At 54.3% G+C, this 21,132-nt stretch overlaps 1 protein-coding gene across 5 annotated transcripts in view; it reads right to left on the bottom strand.

Moving 5' to 3' along the window:
* Positions 1–21,132, bottom strand: part of LOC143433752 (1-phosphatidylinositol 4,5-bisphosphate phosphodiesterase eta-2-like) — a 56,286-nt gene that overhangs the window by 2,839 nt on the left and 32,315 nt on the right. Inside the window, exon 1 of one of the 5 annotated variants that reach the window (XM_076933604.1) lies at positions 9,618–9,845. The exons of 3 other annotated variants lie outside the window; for them this stretch is intronic. In XM_076933604.1, coding sequence (XP_076789719.1) covers positions 9,618–9,660 — 43 coding nt within the window. In that variant the 5' untranslated portion in view covers positions 9,661–9,845. Of the gene's footprint in view, positions 1–1,014; positions 1,438–9,617; positions 9,846–21,132 lie in introns of those variants that run through there. One more of the 5 variants, XM_076933601.1, reaches the window with a different exon arrangement.

Here is a 21,132-nt window from a genome sequence, read left to right as displayed (position 1 = left end):
TGAGGTACTGGGTTCAAATCCATAACCTACTCTTCTTCCCTTGAGCCACCTGCCTCCTTTGTCAACTAGGCCTCCTGTCTCAGAGAAAGGTCCACATGTTCCAAAGAGTCCAGGCCAGACCCAAGACTATCTATGCATAGGAAACCCAGGAGCCAGAGTGCCAAATCTCCTGAGTGCCAACAATGAAGCATCTGCAGATGGGAGGTGCAGAAAACCACGGGTAGTGCCTGGTCAGATGGCTTTCTGGAGGAAGCCCTTATGGGCCATAGGCAGAGAGGGACTGTAGGCATGGGTGGATAGTCAAGGTAGGTAGGGCTCTCTAGGGGACACAGACAGAGGGGATACAGGTTTGGTTGCTCGGTGCATTTGAGGTAGGGTTTTCAGGACAGAGACGGGACCCTGATATGGTTTGAGAATAAGGCAACTGAACATGCACTGTCTGCTGCTGGAGCAAGGAGCAGTAAGTGAATCAAGTATCCCTGACCAAGGCCTCCTTGGCTCTTGCTACTCATTAGATCCTTCCACTGACCACCCAGCAGCCCTTTCCTTCTGTCCAGTGTCTCTCTGACCATCTAGAGACCATGGTGTCTGCACCTGTATGCCTCTATAGCTACACTGAAGGTAGCGTTGCCCCACAAAATTCCAAGGATCTCCCTCAGAAAGAGCTCTGAAGCCACCTGAGCCAATCCCTGCCCATCCCCCTGCCCCAGCACATATAACCAGAGCTTCTGGCTCCAGCTCTGCCTTGCCTCCTGCCCACTTGTAGTTCAGCCTCCAAGCTGTGGTAAAGAAAGGGAGAAGGTTTCCAGATGGGGCCACAGAGGCAATATTTCTGAGCCTGGAGATCCCAGAGGAAGATGAAAAGGAATTGGGATCTTGGTGTGGAGAAGGAGGGAATCCCAGGACTTTTGCAACCCCAGAGGCAGCCCTAACTTCCCTAGGAAGCTATGCATCTCATGACCCCATAGGGCTTGGCCAATTCCCAGGAGGGACCTGGTTTTTGCCCTTTCTTACCTAGAAGGCTGAACTGCCATCGTGGTGACACTACCACGCTCCCTCCAACCCAGAGGAGCACCTCTGCCAGGCAGGCCACGGCTCCTGTGGTCCGGCTGGCAACAGACAGCTGGGGACCAGACATATCCAAGTGGTAGCTGGAAGCTTGCTCCCCAAAGCCAGGAGGGACCCTCAGCAACAGGTCAAGCTGAGGTGTCAGCTGGCCCAGGGGCTCCTCAGAAATCCCCTTCTCTCTTCTACCTCTTTGTCTTCCTCCTTGGAGCCCACTGAAGCCCCCCAAGGGCTGTTCCCAGGTCTCACTGGCATTGGCCCAACTGCTGCCTGCAGCCCTGGACGGTCCCCAGGCCAGTCCACCCATCCCTAGAACCCAGGCCTATTTGAAGAAGATGAATGCCAGGGGTGGGGGAGCTGCCAAGCCTTGCCCTGCCATCCTTGGCCAATCCGCAGAGTAATCCTGCTGGATTCAGCCCAGCTGGACAAGGGATTTAGGCCAGGGGAGTGCCAGCTGCCAGCTCAGGGCAGGCTGCTCCATGTCTGAGCCACCAGACTCATGTTTGAGGCTGAGGCAAGGTAACAGGTCAGACATGGGGCTCTCCTAGGACATAAAACAGTGGTTGTAAGACCAGGAATGATGCTCTCTGTGAGACACTGCTCCATAGGAGGGTCTGTCTGTCCATAGACCCTCCTATGGTGTGGTCCTACATGGGGCTGTCTTCCTAACCCTGCCCATCCAGAGCTGGTATCTGTGTGTCTCTGTTTAGAGCTCTCACTTCCTCCTGCTTGAAATCCTTGTAGGTATAGGGACCTCCAACTTGATCCCCTCAGTGTGGTAGTGGACTGGTCTGCAGGTGAGACAAAACAGCATGCTGTCCCAAAGTCCAGAGCCAAGAACCCAGTCTCCTTTGGCTGGAGGCCAGAGCTAAGCCAGTGCAGGGCCACTTGCCTAGACCTTTCTACTGACCTCCAGCACGGAAAGCAGAACAACGTAGGTGCCCTGAGCCTTGAACAGATTCCACTGCAAATCGCAGCCCTTTCCTAATCCCATGCCCATGAGAACCAAAGCTGAGGAGATAGCCCATTACCCAGGGCATACTATCACTGTAGTCTGCATCCAGGGCTGGACATATCTGGGCATCCAGAACCCTCATAACAGTCTCCTGACAGGAAAGGGAGCCCAGGACCTGACATCCTGCCAGGACACTGACCACCACTTCACACCAGCCATAAGCAACTGTATGGGGCCATTGAGCATCTAAGACACGCTCATCACTGTATTCAACTTTGCACGGCTTACTTGGGGCAACCAGAGGCGGGAAAGAATGGGTGGTGGGGTTTCATATCAGCTTCACTGCCTCAGGATAATGGGCACCCCGACTTCCTCCGTAACCAGGCTTCTGTTTCTGGCAGGTGACAGCACATCCTGGGAGTCCTTGCCAGGGGTCTCCACACCCCGCAGCCATATCACCCCACTTCACAAAGTAGCCTGGGTGCTCCCAGCCCGCCCTCTTGACCCTGGCTTGCCTGCTCATGTGTCCCGGACAACAGGAAGCTCAGCCACAAGGGATCGGGACCCACTGGGCCAGATCCAATGTAATCAACTCACAGCCAAACCCAGGACCCAATTAGGAGCCTTGGCCAGAGGCCTTGCCTCGTTTGCTGGCTGAAGGTCAACAGGCAGCCTGCCACAAATTAGCTTAAGGAACCATTTACTGCCAGGACAGGAAGAAGCATAGCCCTGGCACTCCCCAGGGAGACAGGCCACAGGAGGTCCTGACAGCATGGTCAACCTATGTAGGTAAAGCCTGGGCAGGATCCCCAGTGAGTGGTGGAACAAAAACTGGAGTTTTAAAAAAAAAAAATCCAAGTATCAGAAAGACCACGGGGGCTGCTAAGGCTAGGCAAGATGATACATGTGTTCTGAATGCTCCAAGACCACCCTGGATGATATTTATGCTGTCCATATACTAATAGCCCTCCCTAGGCCTCCAGTGACTAGGCCACTGCACTTCCCATTTGGTATATACACACACACACACACACACACACACACACACACACACACACACCATTGTATGCCACAATTTCCAGATTTCCTGCGCTCTCTCTAGGTACCCTACCTTTGGACATACCTGCTCTTCCCTTGTCTGGGCCTAGTTCAGTTTAGGGCCACCCATGCTCTCCAAATCTCTCCAGAACTGGCTACCTCTTCCCTCTTCCCTCTCCACTTTTAGCCACCCACCAGATCCCACCATCAGCCAGGAGTTAGGTGCCCAGATGGCTCCAGGAGGGGCACAGATCCAGTGGCACCAGCACCCCCCAGTGGAGGACCCAGACCACTGCACTCCAGACTTCCTGACCCTCCTGATGGCCCCAGGCCATAATCCTCTGCAGACTAGGCTGGCAGAGGCCCAGCTAATCCTCCCTCACACCTGGCTCTGGCAGTAAGGCCTCTTCCACTGTCCCGAGGACCAAGGTAACCCTGCCCACTTCTGATACTGCAAAAGACAGATGGACATGGCACTTTAGCCACTGAGCAAACCAGTACCCTAGCTGACAGAGACTGCAGAGGACAAGGTACCATGGCCAGTTTGTCCACAGTGTGGTCAAGCAGAGCAAGAGCCTGGGTAACTGGAGTCAAGCCAGCTGGACTGAACTTGGCCACCTGGCCACCCAAGCTGGGTGGGAAGCTCAGATGTACACCCCGACCCCTGGCACAGGGAGAAGGGCAGCCATTCCTAGAAGAGTTACCTGTGATGAATGGAAGGAGTATCCTCTCCTCTCCAATGCCCCCAGGACCCCAGATCTATACAGAGCCACTCAGAAGCCCCGAGCCATGCTTAGGACACAGGTCCAGGGATTGGTAAAACTCCCACCTGTTGATTAGGACCACTCTTAGAGGCCAAAGGTAGTCAGCTTATCATATTAAAGTCACAGAGGGACTCTGTGGCCCCAAAGTGCCACTCATAGTTTGGCTATGCTTAGCCGCACATGCTCTGCTTCACAGCCAGGCTCCAGAGCACCCTGATCTCCCAGGAGTTTTGGGGTACCCTAGGGAGCCAAAGATGTGCACCTTCCAGAAAGCTGAAGACATCTACCAGGGTCCTCACCCAGGATGGCTCAAGTAGGAGTTGCCTGTCATCTCCCCAACTTGACACCATGTACCAGCTCCACAAAGTCTTATGTGGAGAAGGAACAGGTGTATTTGGTTGCCTACCAGAAGAGGCATACCTCCCCCAGCTGTCCACCCCAAGGACAGAAAGCTCCTGAACTCTTCTATCCTAACTTCTCCTCCCCCACATTGACCCACACAGCTCCCCCACAGAATGCTACCTGCTCCCAGGGGTCTCTTCTCCGCTCTGTCTCAGCATCACCCAGAACCAAGCAAACAAGTCAAGGAGGGATGGGGGTGACCAAGAAGAGCCATGGCCTCTTTGTCTGCTCTGGGAGCTGTGGGCAACTATACACCCAGGCTATACCAGCACTAGTGGGTTAGTCTCTCTGGAGTCCAGCCAGCTGCAGCCCAGGCCCAAAAGTCCTGGTGCGCAGATACACAGAATAGAAATACAGATAGAGAGGGGAGCCCTGAATATGAGCAAGGCTCCTTGGCCCCACACAGCTGGAAGACAACATGACTCTCCTCAGCTCCCCTCATAGCTGCTGACCCTGGTAGCCTGGCCAGGCAGCTGCTGGGACACAGGCTGACCCTGGTAGCCTGGCCAGGCAGCTGCTGGGACACAGGCTGACCCTGGTAGCCTGGCCAGGTAGCTGCTGGGACACAGATGCTCGCCTAGCTTGGGTGTCCTTGTTGCCTCTCTGCTTCAGTTCCCCTTTCTGATGAAAGGCATGTCCTCAAACCCTAGCTCCTCCTGCCTAGAGCTTATGGACACTGGCATCTGCTGAAGGAGAAAGGTCCCGTGCTGTTCAGAGGCTGGCAGCACTTGTACCATTTCACTTCTGTGAGGGAGATCGATCTTGTCCTCACACAGTAGGTAACACAGCTTGATGACTACTGTGAGCAAGAGACCAACAGCCTCTCCCCGAGGAGAGCCAGAAAAATCAATTTATTCTCCCAATAAACCTACAAATAATACCCATAGGCCTTGCCAAGCATGTACACATGCACCGAGGGCACCTTTGGGTACAATGGTCCTAACCCACAGGCAGGATGGGACTTGCAGCTGCTACCTAGTGAGCGGGGTTCTAAAGATCGGCAGCATGGGATATGAGGGAATGAAGTTCCCTTCCCCCGCAGCTGTGATCCTCCCCAGGCTGCTTCCCAACCTGCAGTCCATCCCAGCCAACACTTAGATGGTGCCTGGGGTGGAGTGGAAGAAGGAAGAAGCTATCCTGCCCCAGCTCCACAGCGCCCACCAGAATGAGCCTGGCCCCTGGTCCCGTGCCACTCGGGAGGGAGGGACAGGCCCACACACATATGGCCAAGCTTATTTAAACGTCTGAGAACAGCAACGCAACCCCCCCCGCACGTCTGGGCGCCTCCTCCCCAACTATTTTTACTGTATCAGGGAGTGTGAGCCGGCTTGTTCCTGCCCTCCCCAGCCAGACCCAAGGGGCCGTGCTTGCTCCTGGGGGCACTTGAGCCAAGTCAGGGCTTAGGGAATCACTCTACAGCAGTAGAAACAATAACCCCTGCCCAGCCTGAGGCTATCTGACCAGGTCTGAGGTTGTCCTGGGGATGGGACAGCAGGCTTGCTCTGCTGGGTGGATATGCCCTCTTCCTCCAGCGGTGCCTGCCCCATCATATGCAGCTTTGGCTTCTAGCAGGAGGAGGCAAGTTCTGTGTGTGTGTGGGGGGGGGGTGCTGACCTATCACGTCCACCTGACCCTGGCTGAGCAGTGGGGCTGGCCAGAGGGGGACTGAGACAGGACACTCAGACACTGTTCTGCCCCATGTTCAGACGCATGGGGCAGCCAGTGGTATGAGCAACCTAGAGGGTAGAAACGGGCTCTGCCTGGCCATCCACTGTCCACTTGCCACGCTAATTAACCAGCAGCTGACCTGAGCTGCCGCCTTCTCTCAGAAGTCCCCACAGCTCGGGGACCTGGCCCTGGATGGCAGAGGCTGGGTAGCAGCCCGTCCCATCCTCTGCTGATGGTACCAGCTTTAAGATCTTAACCCCTACCCAGCCCAGAGGGTGAACTCACAGGGCCTTATTGCTGATCCATTAGCCAAGATGAGTGATGAACCCAGGTTCAAAGCTATTAAGCTGCGTGTGAAGGGGCCGGGGGTCAGGAGCTCACCTTTGCAGCCACAGTAGCAGCAATTAAACAGGGCATTCTCAAAGGTCAGCAGTATCCACTGCCCAGTGCTTCTACTTAGAGATGTCCACACATATTCAGGCCTAAACTTGGTCCCTCCAACCCTGCCTCCAAAGGAATCAGGCCACCTGCAGTGGCCACGGGGCCTTAGTTCCTTTAGCCCACAGAGGTCTCAACATTGGCTTCCCTCTGTCTCTGGCAGAGACGGGGCCTCCTCTGGGCTCCAAGGCCACAATCAGAGTCCCTCCAGAGCAGAGCAGACACCTTTCTACTCCCTCAGTATCCCCGGCCATCACTAGCTGGTAGCAGCTCAGTTCACAGCAGTGGCTTCAATCACATTCGACAGCCCCGCTAGGAAGAGGACTCTATTAATAACTCATGTCTCGGTCTTCCGCTCTCTCATGTGGTCTTCACTCCTGTGTCCCTGAGGCTTCCTGTCTCTGCCACCAGCCGCTCACTCCCTGAGGGCACAGCTGCCCTCTCTTCCTCCAGCAGGGCCTGGTCAGCAACCATGCTAGACTTGGGCTAGGCTCCTGAAGGCAAGTGATCAGACACTGTCTGGGACAGATTCTGACCCCAAGTCACTGCCCAGGACACCTTTGTAGGAGCTGTCACGGGAATCAGGCTGTAGCCATCAGATCTGGGTGGAGATGTCCCTCGAGAGTGCAAGCAATAATGAGAGCCAGGCCTGCCCTGCTGCCTCCCCTGGAGCCCAAACCAAGCAAGGAGAGATAGCAGCAGTTGACAGGGTAGGTGGTCTCTGGGTATAGATTCAAGCAGGGCCAGAGATAACAAGAAACAGGATGTCTGAGCTCCTGAGTAAGTACCCAGCACTGAGCAACAAGGGCCTCACAGTGCCAGAGAACTGGCCAGTGAGCCCCAGAGGAAAGCATTTTTCTGTGCACAGAGCTGACTCTGTTAAGTGTGACCGCCTATAACGTTTGTGTCTCCTGAGGTTGAAGACACCTGTCTCAACCCTTGCTGGACTGGACAGCTCTATACCAGCTGCTTCTTTCCCACCTTGTATTTGTTGAGGCTGGGTGAGGCTCTCCCTGGTTCTGGCCTTCCTGTGATGTTTCCTGTGGTCACCCCTGGTAACTCAAAACAGCATGGGCTGCCTCTGAGAACCGGGCTGCTAAGACCTAAGTCATCTTAATCATAGAGCCAGAAGCTAGAGACCTGAAGAGCTTCAGCAGGGAGTGGAGTCATGGATGATGCAGAGTCTGACCACCCTGGAGTCCAGACGCACCCCAGCCCTCTGGGGACCCTGGGCTGCTGAGTCTGAGCAAGCTGAGGGCCTCCTCCCAGGATAGACTGGCCAGTTGCTTCCCAGTCAGGACTCCATCTCATACCTAAAGGCTTATCTGACTGCCCTCCTGGGGGGGGGGGACTGAAAGGGATCTCAAGGCTAGCCCTTTGAGCTATCCCAGAAGCCTGCCCCATTCACCTAAGGCTATATACCCCACAGCTTAGGGATGTCATCTAGCCCCCCATCCTGGGGCTGCTGCTCACCTCCCCCACCTGTTCCTTCCCTTCCCCACACGGGAAGTCTGTCCAGCCAGCTCTGAACCCACATGTTCTGCAGAAGCACACTCCCAGGACTACGCAGGCTCATTCCTCTCATTACTTACTCGTCACCCAGCCCTCCACCCAGCCAACTCTCTTTGAGATGGAGTCACAGACCCTGGCCCAGGACAAGCCCTTGTACCCACATCTGCTCTGAGGAAGGGGGGGCAGGGGCTTTCTGGCTCTCTAGGGAAGGTGCCAGAAGCTGGGGAACCTTCGTCATCAGCTCATTAGCGGTGCAGATGGAGGCCCAGACCCAGGACAGCGACCCATCTGCTCCTTCCTCAGCTGCATCCTGAAACCGCGAGGACTCTGCCGTTGCACATCTCTCCCGGGGCCACCAGAAGACGAAGATGGCCGTGGAGCCCTCCCAACACCACCTCACTCTTCCTAAGACCAGGACTCTTCTTTCAGCTGAAAACCCTGTGTGTGTCCAGTCACCTAGACCCTGGGGTCTTAAGGTTATGTGGCAGCATCCCCTGTCCCTTCAACAAAGCTAGTCCAGAAACTATTCAGGGTAAACACTCCACGGGCAACCTGAAGGCCAGCCTGGTTTCCCTCAGGTCAACCAAACCTACACGAGAGTAGGGGTGAGGTCAGGAAGGTGTATACCCCAACAATTTTGCTATTGGGCCCCACAAGCACTCAGCAGACTGTGCCCCCATAGCCCTGACCACCCTGACCATGCTGTCCCCAGCTCTTAAAGGGCACCTTAGGCCAGGGAGAAAGAAGGGACAGGAGGGGAGGAACAGGAATTTGTTCATGGGGCAGCCATGCAGGCCAGTTGTGGCATGAGACTCTGCAGAGTTTCTGAGTGCTTGCAAGCTGCCCTGTTAGGCAGCCTCCACATTGTCTCTTCTCTTCCCTGCAGGCTTGGGGGTAGGGGTCCTCAGTGTGGGGGTTACATAGCCATTCAAGTTTAATATCCAAGTCAATCAAATGTAGATAAGGCCAGGCCCAGATAAGCCAGCCAAACAAATCAAGAAGGTACACCCTGCTCCTTGGAACTCGGGGCTTCATCAGGAAGTTATTTCCTGCTGTCTAGCTCAAATCACTCCTGCTGTGGCCATAATATTGGGTCCTTTTCCCCCTCAGTCTCTCCCACCCTGGCCTAAACCAAGCTTTGTGTTGGGGCAGACAGAGACCCAGCCCGGAGAAACTCTCTCCCACACCCACCACTGAAGATGCCTGCTCAGAGAACTCAGAGAATGGCTTCTCCTCACACCCGACCTCCTCGCTCTGCTCTTGCGTTCAGCCTGGAGGACTCGTGTACTCCTGCTGGCCCGTGCTGTCTGCCCAAGGCAATGCCAGTTCCCCACACAGGAAAGTAGGGCAGATCTAAGCAAGGGAGTTTAATCCCAGGGAACCTCCGGCAACCGGGAAGGAAGGCTTTGGTGGTTCTGTCCGTGGTGCTGACCAGACTTCAGGACATTGTCCCCTCTCCTCCGCTAGCCCACAGCCCCTCACAGCTCTGAACCTCTCCTCCAGACACCCCCTAGGTTAGACTGGAAATCAGGGAGTAAGTGGCTTCAAGGCAGGAGCACCTCACCCTGCAGAACAGGACCTCAGAACCTTCCTGCTAGGCAGCATCTACTTGCAAGATGCTAGCCGGGGTGATACACTGTGCTGGCAGGGAATGGGGTCACAGTCTACTCTCCCAGAAACCCTAAGGTGAAGAACAGCATAGCATTTGCCCTGGGGTCTGAGCTGAACAGGGAGAGTCACAACCCTCTTCCAGACACCCTCCTACTTGCCCTTACCTTGGTCCTGGCTAAGCCCACCAGGGGGCCCAGGCTCTTCCATGGCCCACAGGCACCAGACCCACTGTTACCGGCAAGGCCCCAGCGGGCCGGGACCCTGTGCTGGTCCCCAGTGTCCCCAAAGTTGTAGCCTGATCCAAGGCGCCCCGCGCACAGCGCCCATACCGGTTCAAAGCTCGCTGTAGCTAGCTAGCTAGCTGCTACTGCTGCTTGCTAGCAAAGAAAGACAGGAGAGGGAGGGGCAGGATGAGGCCTCGCTGCCACTGGGACCGCCCCTCCCAAGGGAGCCCCGCCTGCCCTTAACTCTTGGCTATCCGGTTCCTGGCCTACCTTGGCTGCTATTCAGAAGCGTCAGTTTGAATCAAGGAGAGAGTTTTGGATGGGCACTGAGCCAGCACTGTTCAGAGGCCAGAAGGGAAGGCAGTCCTGGTCACTTTAAATTCCCACAGTGCCTTCTATGACCACTCAATTTACCCACCTTTCTTTCCAAGCTGGTCCCTCCTACCAGAGGGGTAGCTATATACCTTCAAGGAACAGAAGCCAAATGAGCCTGGCTGTTAGTTCCTGATGACCATAGGGCCTTTGATCACCATGCCCCCAAGACCTCCAAAATGGGATAAGATGCCCTTCTATCAGCTTCCTTGGCTGGAGGTGTCTTGCCTAGGGGAGGCTGAGACCAGGGTTAGTTCTGTAAAAGCTCTGCCCCTTGCTCATCCAGATTTCCTCTGTCTGCCTCCACTTCCACAAGTAGCCCTTGCTACTTGGCTGCACAGATTTGTGGGGTCTGGGGGACAATGGTGGCTGTTGGTATGGCAGGGAGTGGCCCCTGTGTCACCTTCCCTGGTGCATGTCCTGGAGGATACAGAGTGCAGAGGAACTGACATGGTCTGGTCCAGCCTAGGTTCACCTCTCTGGGACCTGCTTGATCTGTATACAGCATCTGGACAAAGCTCCATTCTCCAGCCTGTTCACTCCAGCTCAGAAGTGGTAAAATGTGCGACTTCTGCCCCCAGTACATGTGGCAGGGCTTGAAGACCACACCCCAGAGGGGGCCTGGGATAGTTAGTGAGAATCCAGGAGAACAGGCCATTGACAATCACAGTCCAAGTGGGAAAGACTTGAGCCACCTCTGGGCTCTCTGAACTACCACCTCCAAGGTGTGACAGCCTCCTGCCATGCAGGGCCCCAGGTGTGAAGGAGGAGGAGATCCTCAGTCAGTAGTACCAGCTGAGTCCTGCCAGGAAAGGCCTGTGGCCCTGCTGCCTGGTGCCCTTAAAGGGACAGCCTCCTCCTCTACTGTTACTCAAATGCTCCGGTATTTTGACCAGAGTATCCCTCTCCTAGACTATAGGAGATACCCTTTGGGTAGATACTATGTCTCCCATTGCTGCACAGCCTAGGCACAACTCCAGGGTCTGTGTCTATCCTACTGGCAAATCCAAGGCAAGAAAGGTTCCTTTCCTCTGGATACCCATTGACTGATGAAGTCATATTAAAGCACAGGTGGGCTGCTAGGACAAGAAAAAGGGGCACAGCCAATCAGGGGTATCAGAGGCCGGGGTACCATAAGAAAAGAATCTCAGGGAGGTGCCCACAGCTGGGCTTTATGTATTTCCTCCAGGAACTGGTCATCAGCCTCCTCAGAAAAAGAGAAACTGAGGCAGGGAGAGAGAGAAAAGGACAAGGAGAGAGAAGCCAAAAACCATGAGGGTGGGGTCGGGAGGTTACATTATGAGCCAGGCAGGTGACAAGGTCCCTGGAGAGTGATCCAGATGGGGCTACATCCTCCCTGGTGGACACGAGGCTCCTGTGTCTAGAGAGGCCGTGAAACCCAAGTTCACATCGCAATGAATAATCCATCACACAGCCAGCTTTCCCCCCTCCCCCGATGCAGTCAGGAGATGATTTCCAGCTCTGAGACCGCGATTAAAAGTGGTGATTAAAATCCACCAGGCACATGTTAATTTGCTCAGATTCTGATCTCTTTTCTGGGCATTTAAGCAGAATTCCACTCTGAAAGCATGTGGCCTGGCTGGTCACAAGCAGGGACACTCTTTGGCAAGAAAGAGCCCGTGGCCCCTAACGGAGTTTAGGACACCCAAGGAGTTTAGTTTCCTCCTTTGAGGAGATCAACAAATAGATGGGTAAGGGGCATACACCCAGGGGTCCCTGCTGTGGCCCTTTCTCCAGAGAGAGCTCCACATACTCAGATAAGGTAGGGCTTCTGCCTGCTCACAGGCCACAGGGTTTCTGCTGGGGACTGTAAAGGGACTCTGCTCCCTGGGGACTAGTTCTCACCTTCCAGATCTAAGTGCCTGCTTCTCTGCTTTCCTTGCCTTTAACCTTAGAGGCATTGTTAGAGAGAGGCAGGAAGGTGCTACACCCTGAGACAGACCTTTAGAAGGACAGAATCTGTTCCTTTCTGTGCCTCAGTCTCCCCAGTGGTTAATGAAAATGCCACAAGTATGTGCCCCAGGTCTGTCCCTTGTTCATGAGTGTGTGCTGGGAGGCTCATCCTAGCCCGGGTGTATTACACACACCTCACAGGCCACCCCAGGAACTAAAGGGCCTGCTTCTAGCCTCTCAGCTGGTAAGCATTTTTGCCTTACAGGTTTGACAGAGGTCAGAGAGGCCAGGAGCCTCCCTAGTGTTCCACAGTGGGTGGCAGCAGTCTGGGAAAAGCCAGACCCTGCCCTGCCCCCACCCACCCCGTGCTGCTTTTCACTTAGGTTCATAGTTTACCTGAAGGGTGTGAAGTAGCCCCTCTAAGTCCTGCACAGGGATCCTTCTACTCTCCAGTGCCATAGGAAGCCTGTAAGTGGTTCAAGGCATGACTTAGGCTGGCCAACTTGGTTGTGTGCCGTACAACACTGAGCAGGAAGCCACTCTGAAAGTGGGCCAAATGTAGAGATATGGCAACAGAAGAGGCAGCATAAGAGACAGCTGAGAAGGCCAGCTAAGCACTGAGGAGAGATGCTTGGAGACTCAGAAACAGAGCCCCCAGGCACCTACACAGGGCGTCCCCAGCAACCACGGGCAGCACCTGGGAGCAGAGTCCAGTATCATGAGCCCAGCACTGGGTCCTTGGGCTGAGGGCCATAGGGAGGGTGGAGGCTGGGCATATCCTAGGAAATATCAGAGAGCTGCCAATGCCACCATAGACAGAGTCAAGCAGTTTCTTGGCCAGGAAACATCATGGTTCAAGTCCTAGCTGTTGCCTCTGCGCAATCAATTGGAATGCATCACACCTCCACCCCTCTGCCCTGCTTCTCCATGAAGCACTTAGGGAGGATCAGAAGTCTGGGAAAGCTGAGGGTGGGGAGAGGGGGGGACACCCTGGACCCTTGAGCTGAGGCTCTAGGTGGGCAGCAGGATCCACCCTGTGGCCCACCAGGCCAAAGGCAGAAGGGCCAAGCCCCTCTTAATGACCGCCACTACAAGAAGGGGACCTGGGAGCATTAGCTCCATGGATCTGGGGTCAGAGGTTTTAAGCTCTGCCTGTAGATGGGCGACAGCATCCACTTTCCAACAATCCCCAGAAACAGGCATCCGGGAGAAAGCTGCATCCCCAAACTCGGCAGAGTGATTCACACCTCGGAAGCCTTAGTGGGGCACCTCAGATCTGGACTTCCAACTTCTGTCCTACAGAAATCTCCAAGGAAACGCTTCCAGTGAGCAGCTGCGCTGTGCCCAGTTCAGGGTATCTTGATGGCTACAGCACAGCAGCCTGGCCACAGCATGGGGGGACAGGCACGGTTTAGGGGCCCTAATGTGACCCCAATTCTGCTCCTGTGAGGCCGTCTCAGAATGCCCCAAACAGGAGAGCTCCAGAAGCCACCGACTTCAATATGTTTCCTAGAATGGGAAGCCTCTTGGGTGGACTGGTCCCGGCAGTCACTCTGACCCTAATGAACCCTGAGGTAGGAGCACAAGGGTCCACTGGCTTGGAACACCTTAATCACCTCAGAAGTGCTGGATGATGAAGTGTAGGGTCCTCGGGTGTTGAGTCTGTTCTGACTGCCCATGCTGCCAAGAGGGACAGAGGCCCAGCAGGAACCCCTGCCTAAGATGTTTTATTAACTATTCAATCCCAAATTCAATTTAGTGCAGTGTCTACCCTTGTTTGAGATTTTGGCCAATGTTACCGCCTCTAGCGAAGACCCAAAGCTGCTTCAGAGGATGTGGTAGGAACCCCCCCCCCCCCATCATCTCACAGCCATGGGACATCCTAGATACCAGTGCTTAGATATACAACCTCCTGACCTGGGTGGCAGGTGACAGAATGTGGAACTCTGTCTTTTGGTCTTCAGGTCCCCTCATGGAGTCACACCCAACACTAAGTAGAGTTCAGGTCATCATTCTCAGGATGAACACTTTAGAGGGACATGTGGCCTCCAGAAGACCAGCCAATAAGAAACTAGCCTTACCACAGTTACCCAGTGACCATAGCTGCCCCAAAGTGACCACAGCTGCATTAAAGGGACCACAACAACCCCAATGACCACAGATACCTCAGAGTGACCACAGCTACCTCATGACCACAACTTCTCCAGGCATCACCGCAACTATCCCAGTGACCCTGGCTGTCTAGGCAGACCATACCTGCCCCAGTGACCACGAATGCCCAGGGACCACAGCTGCTTCCGACTAACCAAGAAGGAGACTGCCATTCTAGGTCTGGCATGCCCACCTGCCCTACCTCCAAACCTAGCCGAGTCGGGTTCAAAAGAAACATCACTTGATTCCAAAGCAGACAAAGCAGAAGCCACCAGAGGATGGACAAATGGAGGAGGGAGAGAGCAGAAGGAGATGGAATGCTCTGGCCAGGTTGTCACTGTCCCCACAGCAACCCTGTATTGCCAGGACAGCAGCTAAGACCCTCAGGCTGGCACTCAGTCTCAATCTCAGATCCCATGTGTTGCAGAGAACACAGCACGGTCTGGGTGATAATGGAAAACACTGCAGAGGGTGGAGGCCTGGGCAGCTGGAGGTTCACAAAGGCTTTGGCCTAAATTATCACAGCCACAGGTGCTGACCTCCTGGTGCCCAAAGGCCTGGCCATATAGACAAACAGCATCGTGCCTTCGCCGTGCCATCTTCAGCCACAGCACACACTTTATTGTTTGGCTTCTCACTCCCCAGGAGGGCCTCTCAGCCTGTTCAGGCACCAAAGGGAGGGGTCTGGCCTAGGTCAATGGGTCAGAGTCCTGCCCACAGCTGCGGTAGCCTAGATAGAGGCGAAGTGAGCAGACACTGCCCTGGCAGCTCACCCTGCCTCCCTGCACCAGCCTGACCTAGATTCTGTGCCCGTGTGCAGCAGCTATGCAGAGCTGTGGCCAGCCTGGCACTGAGACAGGTGGGCAGAATCTAACCACATGGCCATTAGCATGGCCCCAAGATACACTTTCTGTGGGGTTCCGTGTGAGCTGCCTACCTTTTCTAATCCCTCACCATATAGGGCCTGGGAAGATCTGAGGGACCTTGGCCTGCACTCTCTGGTCTCGACCCTACCCCAGAGCCTGCTGGAGGGAGAGAAGACAGGAGGAAGTTAAACCTGCCCTGTTACCTCTCTCCCGTTCTAGCAGCTCTGTGGTTAGACCAAGGTGTCCAAGACTCTGTGAAGGCAAAAGGCCTGCTACAGCCACTCCTCAACAAAGCTCCAACAGGCCCAGATGCTGCCCAAAGACCTATAGCCTCTACCCACAGGCAGGTCAGCTGACCTCCACAGAACTGGCAGCCTTCAATCTCCCAACCTGCACCACAGGACCATATGGCCAATCTGGTCTTTATGCCTGCGCACCACCCTCTAACCCCTGGATTCTTATGTGAATGAAAAATCCTTGAAAACCAAGGGGTATGTACCCTGCATGCAAATGCATGCAAATATATTCTTCCTCTCATTCTTGGGCCAGAGGGGTCCTTCAGGCCACACAATGACCTCTCTCAGGGCCAGAATTGGCTAGCTCAGTGTCTCTTCTTGCTCCTCTCCCTCTTGCCTTTTCCTCAGCAGTCAACATTTATTAAGCACCTGCTGTTTTTAGCCATTGCTTGAGGCTAGGAAGACAGTAGCAAGCTCATCGGAAGTAGTGCGTGTCCTAGGGAACCTCTGGTCTGGGAGAGCAGGGCCATAGTAGTGGGCCCAACTTCTTGAGGAAGTTCTGGACAGGGAAAGTATGGTAGTAAAGACATCAGAGACACAGGGGAGAAAAGGACCCCTTCCCTGGAGGTCAGTTGGCACTGGAGGACCCGGTACAGAGAGGATCTGAATACAGACTGAGGTATGGGTTGTGTGCCTCAGAACAGACCTGGAGCCAGAGGTGAGAAAACAGAGGGCGAGGCATTGCCTGAGGGACAAAGTCACTGCCAGTGCTGAACACTTGGTGCAGGACTTAGCCACACTCAGAGCATAAGCAGACCAGAGTAAAGTGCACAGCAAGAATCTGTGGATGGATCAGCCTCACGGGGTTCACCTACCCCTCACGGGGTTCACCTACCCCTCATGGGGTTCACCTGAAAGTATTCTCCAGTGCTTGCCACCCAAGCCTCCCTTGCCATTCTCAGCTCAAACCTCAACAACTTCCTTTGGGAATGCCTCACCAATGTTCAGCAGTAGAGTTTAAAATACTGGGTGGCAACTCACAGACTCAAAACAAAAACAGTGTATAGAAACCGCAGCCTGCCTGTGGTCAGTGTGAAACTGGTTGCCTCATCCTACAATGCTAGAGCTCTGGGTATCGGTACCAGACGGGCTGCGAGGGCTTTGTAAACTGGCTAGCTTCTACAAGTGCTGTCTCGGTCTGCTGCCTACCTGAGTCCCTACCCCAGAGTGATTGCAGAGCGAGATTCACCTTACAAAGGGTGACTGGGTCCTTATGAGCCAGCAGTTTGATAATATTGAGGATGTGTAGTGTCATTGGATCATGCTCTGGGCTGCTGGAGAGGCATCCCTAGTTCAAGGACACAGCCACACATCCTGGCATACACTGTGCCATCCGCACACCCCCACCTGTTTATATGACAGTGGCTTTGGGATGTGAAAGCAGAGACTAAAGGCCCTGGGAGTGCAAGAAGGGAATTAAATCTAGCCCTAGACCCTCTGGAGAGACATCTTTGAAGAAGCTGTGTCCATGTGGTATGAGGGTTTGTTTGGGTCTTCCCTGGAAGGCAGAGCCAGCTCCCATACTACATGTGGCCTGACATGCAACCAGCTCTTTCATATTATTTGTGGAATGACCTCCCCAAGTCCAGACTCACAGGGCAAGTTTTTGCCACTTTGCCAGGAAACGAGCCTACAGATCTTCCAAGAGAAGCCAGAAGGAAGGAAACTGTCTTTACTAGGTGAGCAGAGTTTGCCAACAAACCTGTGTCCAGCACCAACAGTGTGAATGTCCTTGGGAGGTATGAACACACAGCTGAGGGAAGGAGTGTGAACACACAGCTGAGGGAAGGAGTGTGAACACACAGCTGAGGGTAGGAGTGTGAACACACAGCTGAGGGTAAGAGTATGAACACACAGCTGAGTATAGGAGTGTAAACACACAGCTGAAGGTAGGAATGTGAACACACAGCTGAGGAAAAGAGTGTGAACACATAGCTGAGGGTAGGAGTGAGAACACACAGCTGAGGGTAGGAGTGTAAACACACAGCTGAGGGTAAGAGTGTGAACACACAGCTGAGCATAGGAGTATAAGCACACAGCTGAAGGTAGGAATGTGAACACATAGCTGAGGGTAGGAGTGAGAACACACAGCTGAGGGTAGGAGTGTGAACACACAGCTGAGGGTAGGAGTGTGAACACACAGCTGAGGGTAAAAGTATAAACACACAGCTGAGGGTAGGAGTGTGAACACACAGCTCACAGAAAGAGTTTAAGTAAACAGGTTAGGGGAAATGTGAACACAGAGATGAGGAAGGATCTGTGAATGCACAGCTCAGGGAGGGAATGTGAACACATATGAGGAAGGGAGTGTAAATGCACAGCTTGGGGACAGAGTATAAACACATGTCTGGGGAAGAATGTAAGCACACAGCTCAGGGATGGAGTGTGAGCACACACCTGGGGGAGAATCTGCAAATGCACAGCTCAGGGAGAAAGTGTGAACACAGATGAGAAAGAGAGTGTGAGCGCACAGCTCAGGAGGGAGTGTGAACACAGCACAGAGAGCACAAAAGCATAGCTCAAGGAGGGAGTGTGAACACAACTCAGAGAAGATGTGTGAACATAGCTCAGGGAAGGAGTGTGAACACAACTCGTGAAAGGAGTGTAAACACACAGCTTGGGGAGGGAGTGTGAACTTAGATGAGAAAGGGAGTATGAATACAGCTCAGGGGGGAGTGTGAACACAACTCAAGAAGGAGTGTGAACATATCTCAGGGAAGGAGTGTGAACACAACACATGAAAGGAGTGTAAACACACAGCTTGGGGGAAGGGAGTGTGAACACAGATCAAGAAGGGAGTGTGAACACAGATGAAGGAGGGAGGGTGAACACAGCTCAGGGAGGGAGTGTGAACACAGCTCAGGGGGGAGTGTGAACACAGCTCAGGGAGGGAGTGTGAACACAGCTCAGGGAGGGAGTGTGAACACACAGCTCAGGGAGGCAGTGCTCACATTCCCAGCACCTTCCTTGAGGCCTGCACACCATTGCTGAGGTGTTCACCATCCACAGACAACAGGCCCTGATCCTTCCCTCATCCCCCCCCTCCCCCCCCACCCCCCACCCCCCGCAGCCACAGGCCTGGGAGAAGCTGCTGTTTCCCACAAACACATCTGTTCTCAGCCTCACCAGCGCCAGGAATTTAGCAGGTAACAGCAGGACACTCCATTCTGCCTCCTGGAAAGCCTGGTGCCCTGACCTAAGCCCTCAACCATATCATCATTGGCCCTTTCCAGCGTGGGTGGTGGGTCTGGGTGACATGACGGTCACCACACATCCACAGACACTCACCCACAGCCAACAATGACTCCCCACTGGGGCACTCTGACCTTTGTCTTCCTGTCCTAGCTGCCAGCCCCTCTCTTTGCCCTCTGTGCCCCAAGCCATGTGCCACCTGTGGATAGTATGGGTCCAGCAGCCACCCAGTGCAATCGAGGCAAATGTTTATTTTTTTTTCCTTTAGTGCAAAAAAGAAAGACAGAAAGAAAAAAAGAATTCCTATGAGTCACTGAGAGTGTTCAAGTAGAAGACTGAGGCCGGCATCAGCCCCAGCAGTCCCGGCAGCCCCGGCAGCCCCGGCAGCCATGGCAGCCACGGCAGCCACAGGCAGAAGCAGAACTATTCTCACCCCAACTCCACCCCAGGCTGCAGATGTCTGGCTGTGGCAGCCACTCACAGTAAACTTGTCATTCCCCCATGGCTAGACATTCCAAGAAAGCTGCCACCTTTGGGGACACTTGTCTGACTGTCACAGGCTCCCGGAGTATTAGGAGATGGCCGGAAAACCTACATCGATCCAACACGGCATTAGGGGAAGACATTTCTGGGTGGGCTGAGACAGAGGGACTCATACCCTGTTATCACAGACTGTGAAGCTTTGGGCCACTCTCTCTGATCCCACCTCAAGCAGAAGAGCAGGAAGTGCCGCACGATGGGGGTGTCCATGAGGAGGCACCCCACAGTGTCCACGAGGAGGGCCCACAAGAGTCAGACTTCCTTTCTATCCCTGCTGCTGGTGGTGAGGGGGCATCAGCCAGTCTAGCCTGGCTCCCTGGTAGCCCTAGGTACTTCTGATCCCAGATTACCCTAGACCACAGCAGGATCCCTAAGGCCTTGTAGCCACACCTCACTGCCTGAGGCTTGGATGTACCAGGCAGGTTTTAGGCACAGCTCTGTCCTCTAAGAAAGGAAGCAATAGGCTAGGACTCTGACTGGACAGAAGGCCTGACCAAGGGCTATGGGAGAGTTACAGCCATCCCTCATAGCTCTGGAGACACAGGGGTCTCTTCCAAGTGAAGGTCTTTTCGTAGCCTGGAAAGATTGTCACACTCACAGTGGGGGTTAGCCCTACACCAAGACTCCTACAGGAGCACCATTCAGAGGAAAGCCTAGATCTCTGTTTTCAGAGGGGAAGATGGAGTTCCAGAGATGAAGGCTTGCACTAGCTACGGTAAAAAAAAAAAAAAAAAAAAAAAAAAAAGTATAGTATCTAGGTATCCACCCTGGTCCATCACCTTGTCCATATTACCCTTTGACCTGAAGGGGTCAAGTGTCATCTAAGGTCCACAGCTCAGCTTGGCTTGAGCTGCCAGAAGGAACCACCTCTGTGACCTCATGTGTTCCTGGGGCAGAGGCAGCAGTGACGTCTGAGTCACGCCTGCAGCTTTTTAAGGCTCAGCTGACTGCAGGGGTAATTTAGGTTTTTTGAGGAGACGCAGGAACACACGGCAGAGAACATGGTATGGAGACACCAGCCACAGTGTGGTGCTTTTGTGCCCTGCCCCCATCCAGAGTTTCCTCCTGCGGCAGAAGCCTGCCCTTTGATTCTACAGGGGTCACACAGGAGCTGGCCATCAGGAGTGGTGTGCTTGCAGGCTGGCAGTGGACCTTGGTAGCTGTTAGTGTTCTTGAGAAGGGTCTAGCCTCCAGATACTTCCAAAGATGGAAGTCCAGCAACTCCTGCTCTGTTCCTCTATCATCTGGTGGCAGGGAGGAGTGCCTCGAACCAGAAGAAGCCCTGCAAGAGGCATCTGAGGTGGGGCAAAGTGCAGACATAAAAATCTGGTTCTGATCGCCAAGAGGAATATGGGTGGATTCACTCTGGATTCCACTTCCTAACTCCCATCAAGTCCCCGTTTCTCAGCCCGATGATCCCCGAGTTTCATTGTCTCCTTCTTAACAGAATATAATAATTCCCAATAATACCAAGCCCAAAATAACACCCCAGTGTGCAGCCTGCAAAGCTCGAGGGGAGAATGGGACTGACTCAAACACAGCTGCAAGTCACTTTAAAAATACACCGAAACACACACAAACACGGGCGTGTGCGTGAGAGCTGCCTGCGAGGATGTTTGCTTCCACCCACAAGCCCTGTTCAACAGGTATGCAGGGTGAGGCTAGGGACATGGGGGAGGGAGAGAGGGAGGGAGGGAGGGGGGAAGGAAGGAATAGAGGGAGGGGAAGGAGGGGAGGAGAGAGGCAGGGGAGGGAGGGGGACCATATTCTTCACTCCTGGGGACCAGAGGAAGCAAAGAGAGCAGATGGCAGTCTCCTGCTGTCCCAGAGACACCTGGTCAGAATCCGCTCACCTAAGGGCACTCATCCCTACACAGCCAGCATGGAGCAGTGCTCTAAAGGAGATGCTTGCTCCAGGCTGCTCTCAGGCCCAGGGAGGCATCCCTGGGCCTCCACTCTTGGAGTTGGGGGGCAGGCAAAGACCAGCTGATGCATTCTCAGCAGGTATTCCAGGGCCTCCTGGCCTTAGTTCCTATGCCGTGAGGACCTGGGTAGGCTGGTTCCAGGGCGCTGCACACAGTGCTGGTACACAGTCGTGAACAGTAGGAGGGAACACAGTCTGTC

The sequence above is a fragment of the Arvicanthis niloticus genome, chromosome 5 (assembly GCF_011762505.2).
Source record: "Arvicanthis niloticus isolate mArvNil1 chromosome 5, mArvNil1.pat.X, whole genome shotgun sequence".
Lineage (NCBI taxonomy): Eukaryota > Metazoa > Chordata > Mammalia > Rodentia > Muridae > Arvicanthis > Arvicanthis niloticus.
Note: the sequence above shows the minus strand (reverse complement) of the source record. Positions and strands in the feature narration are given on the sequence as shown.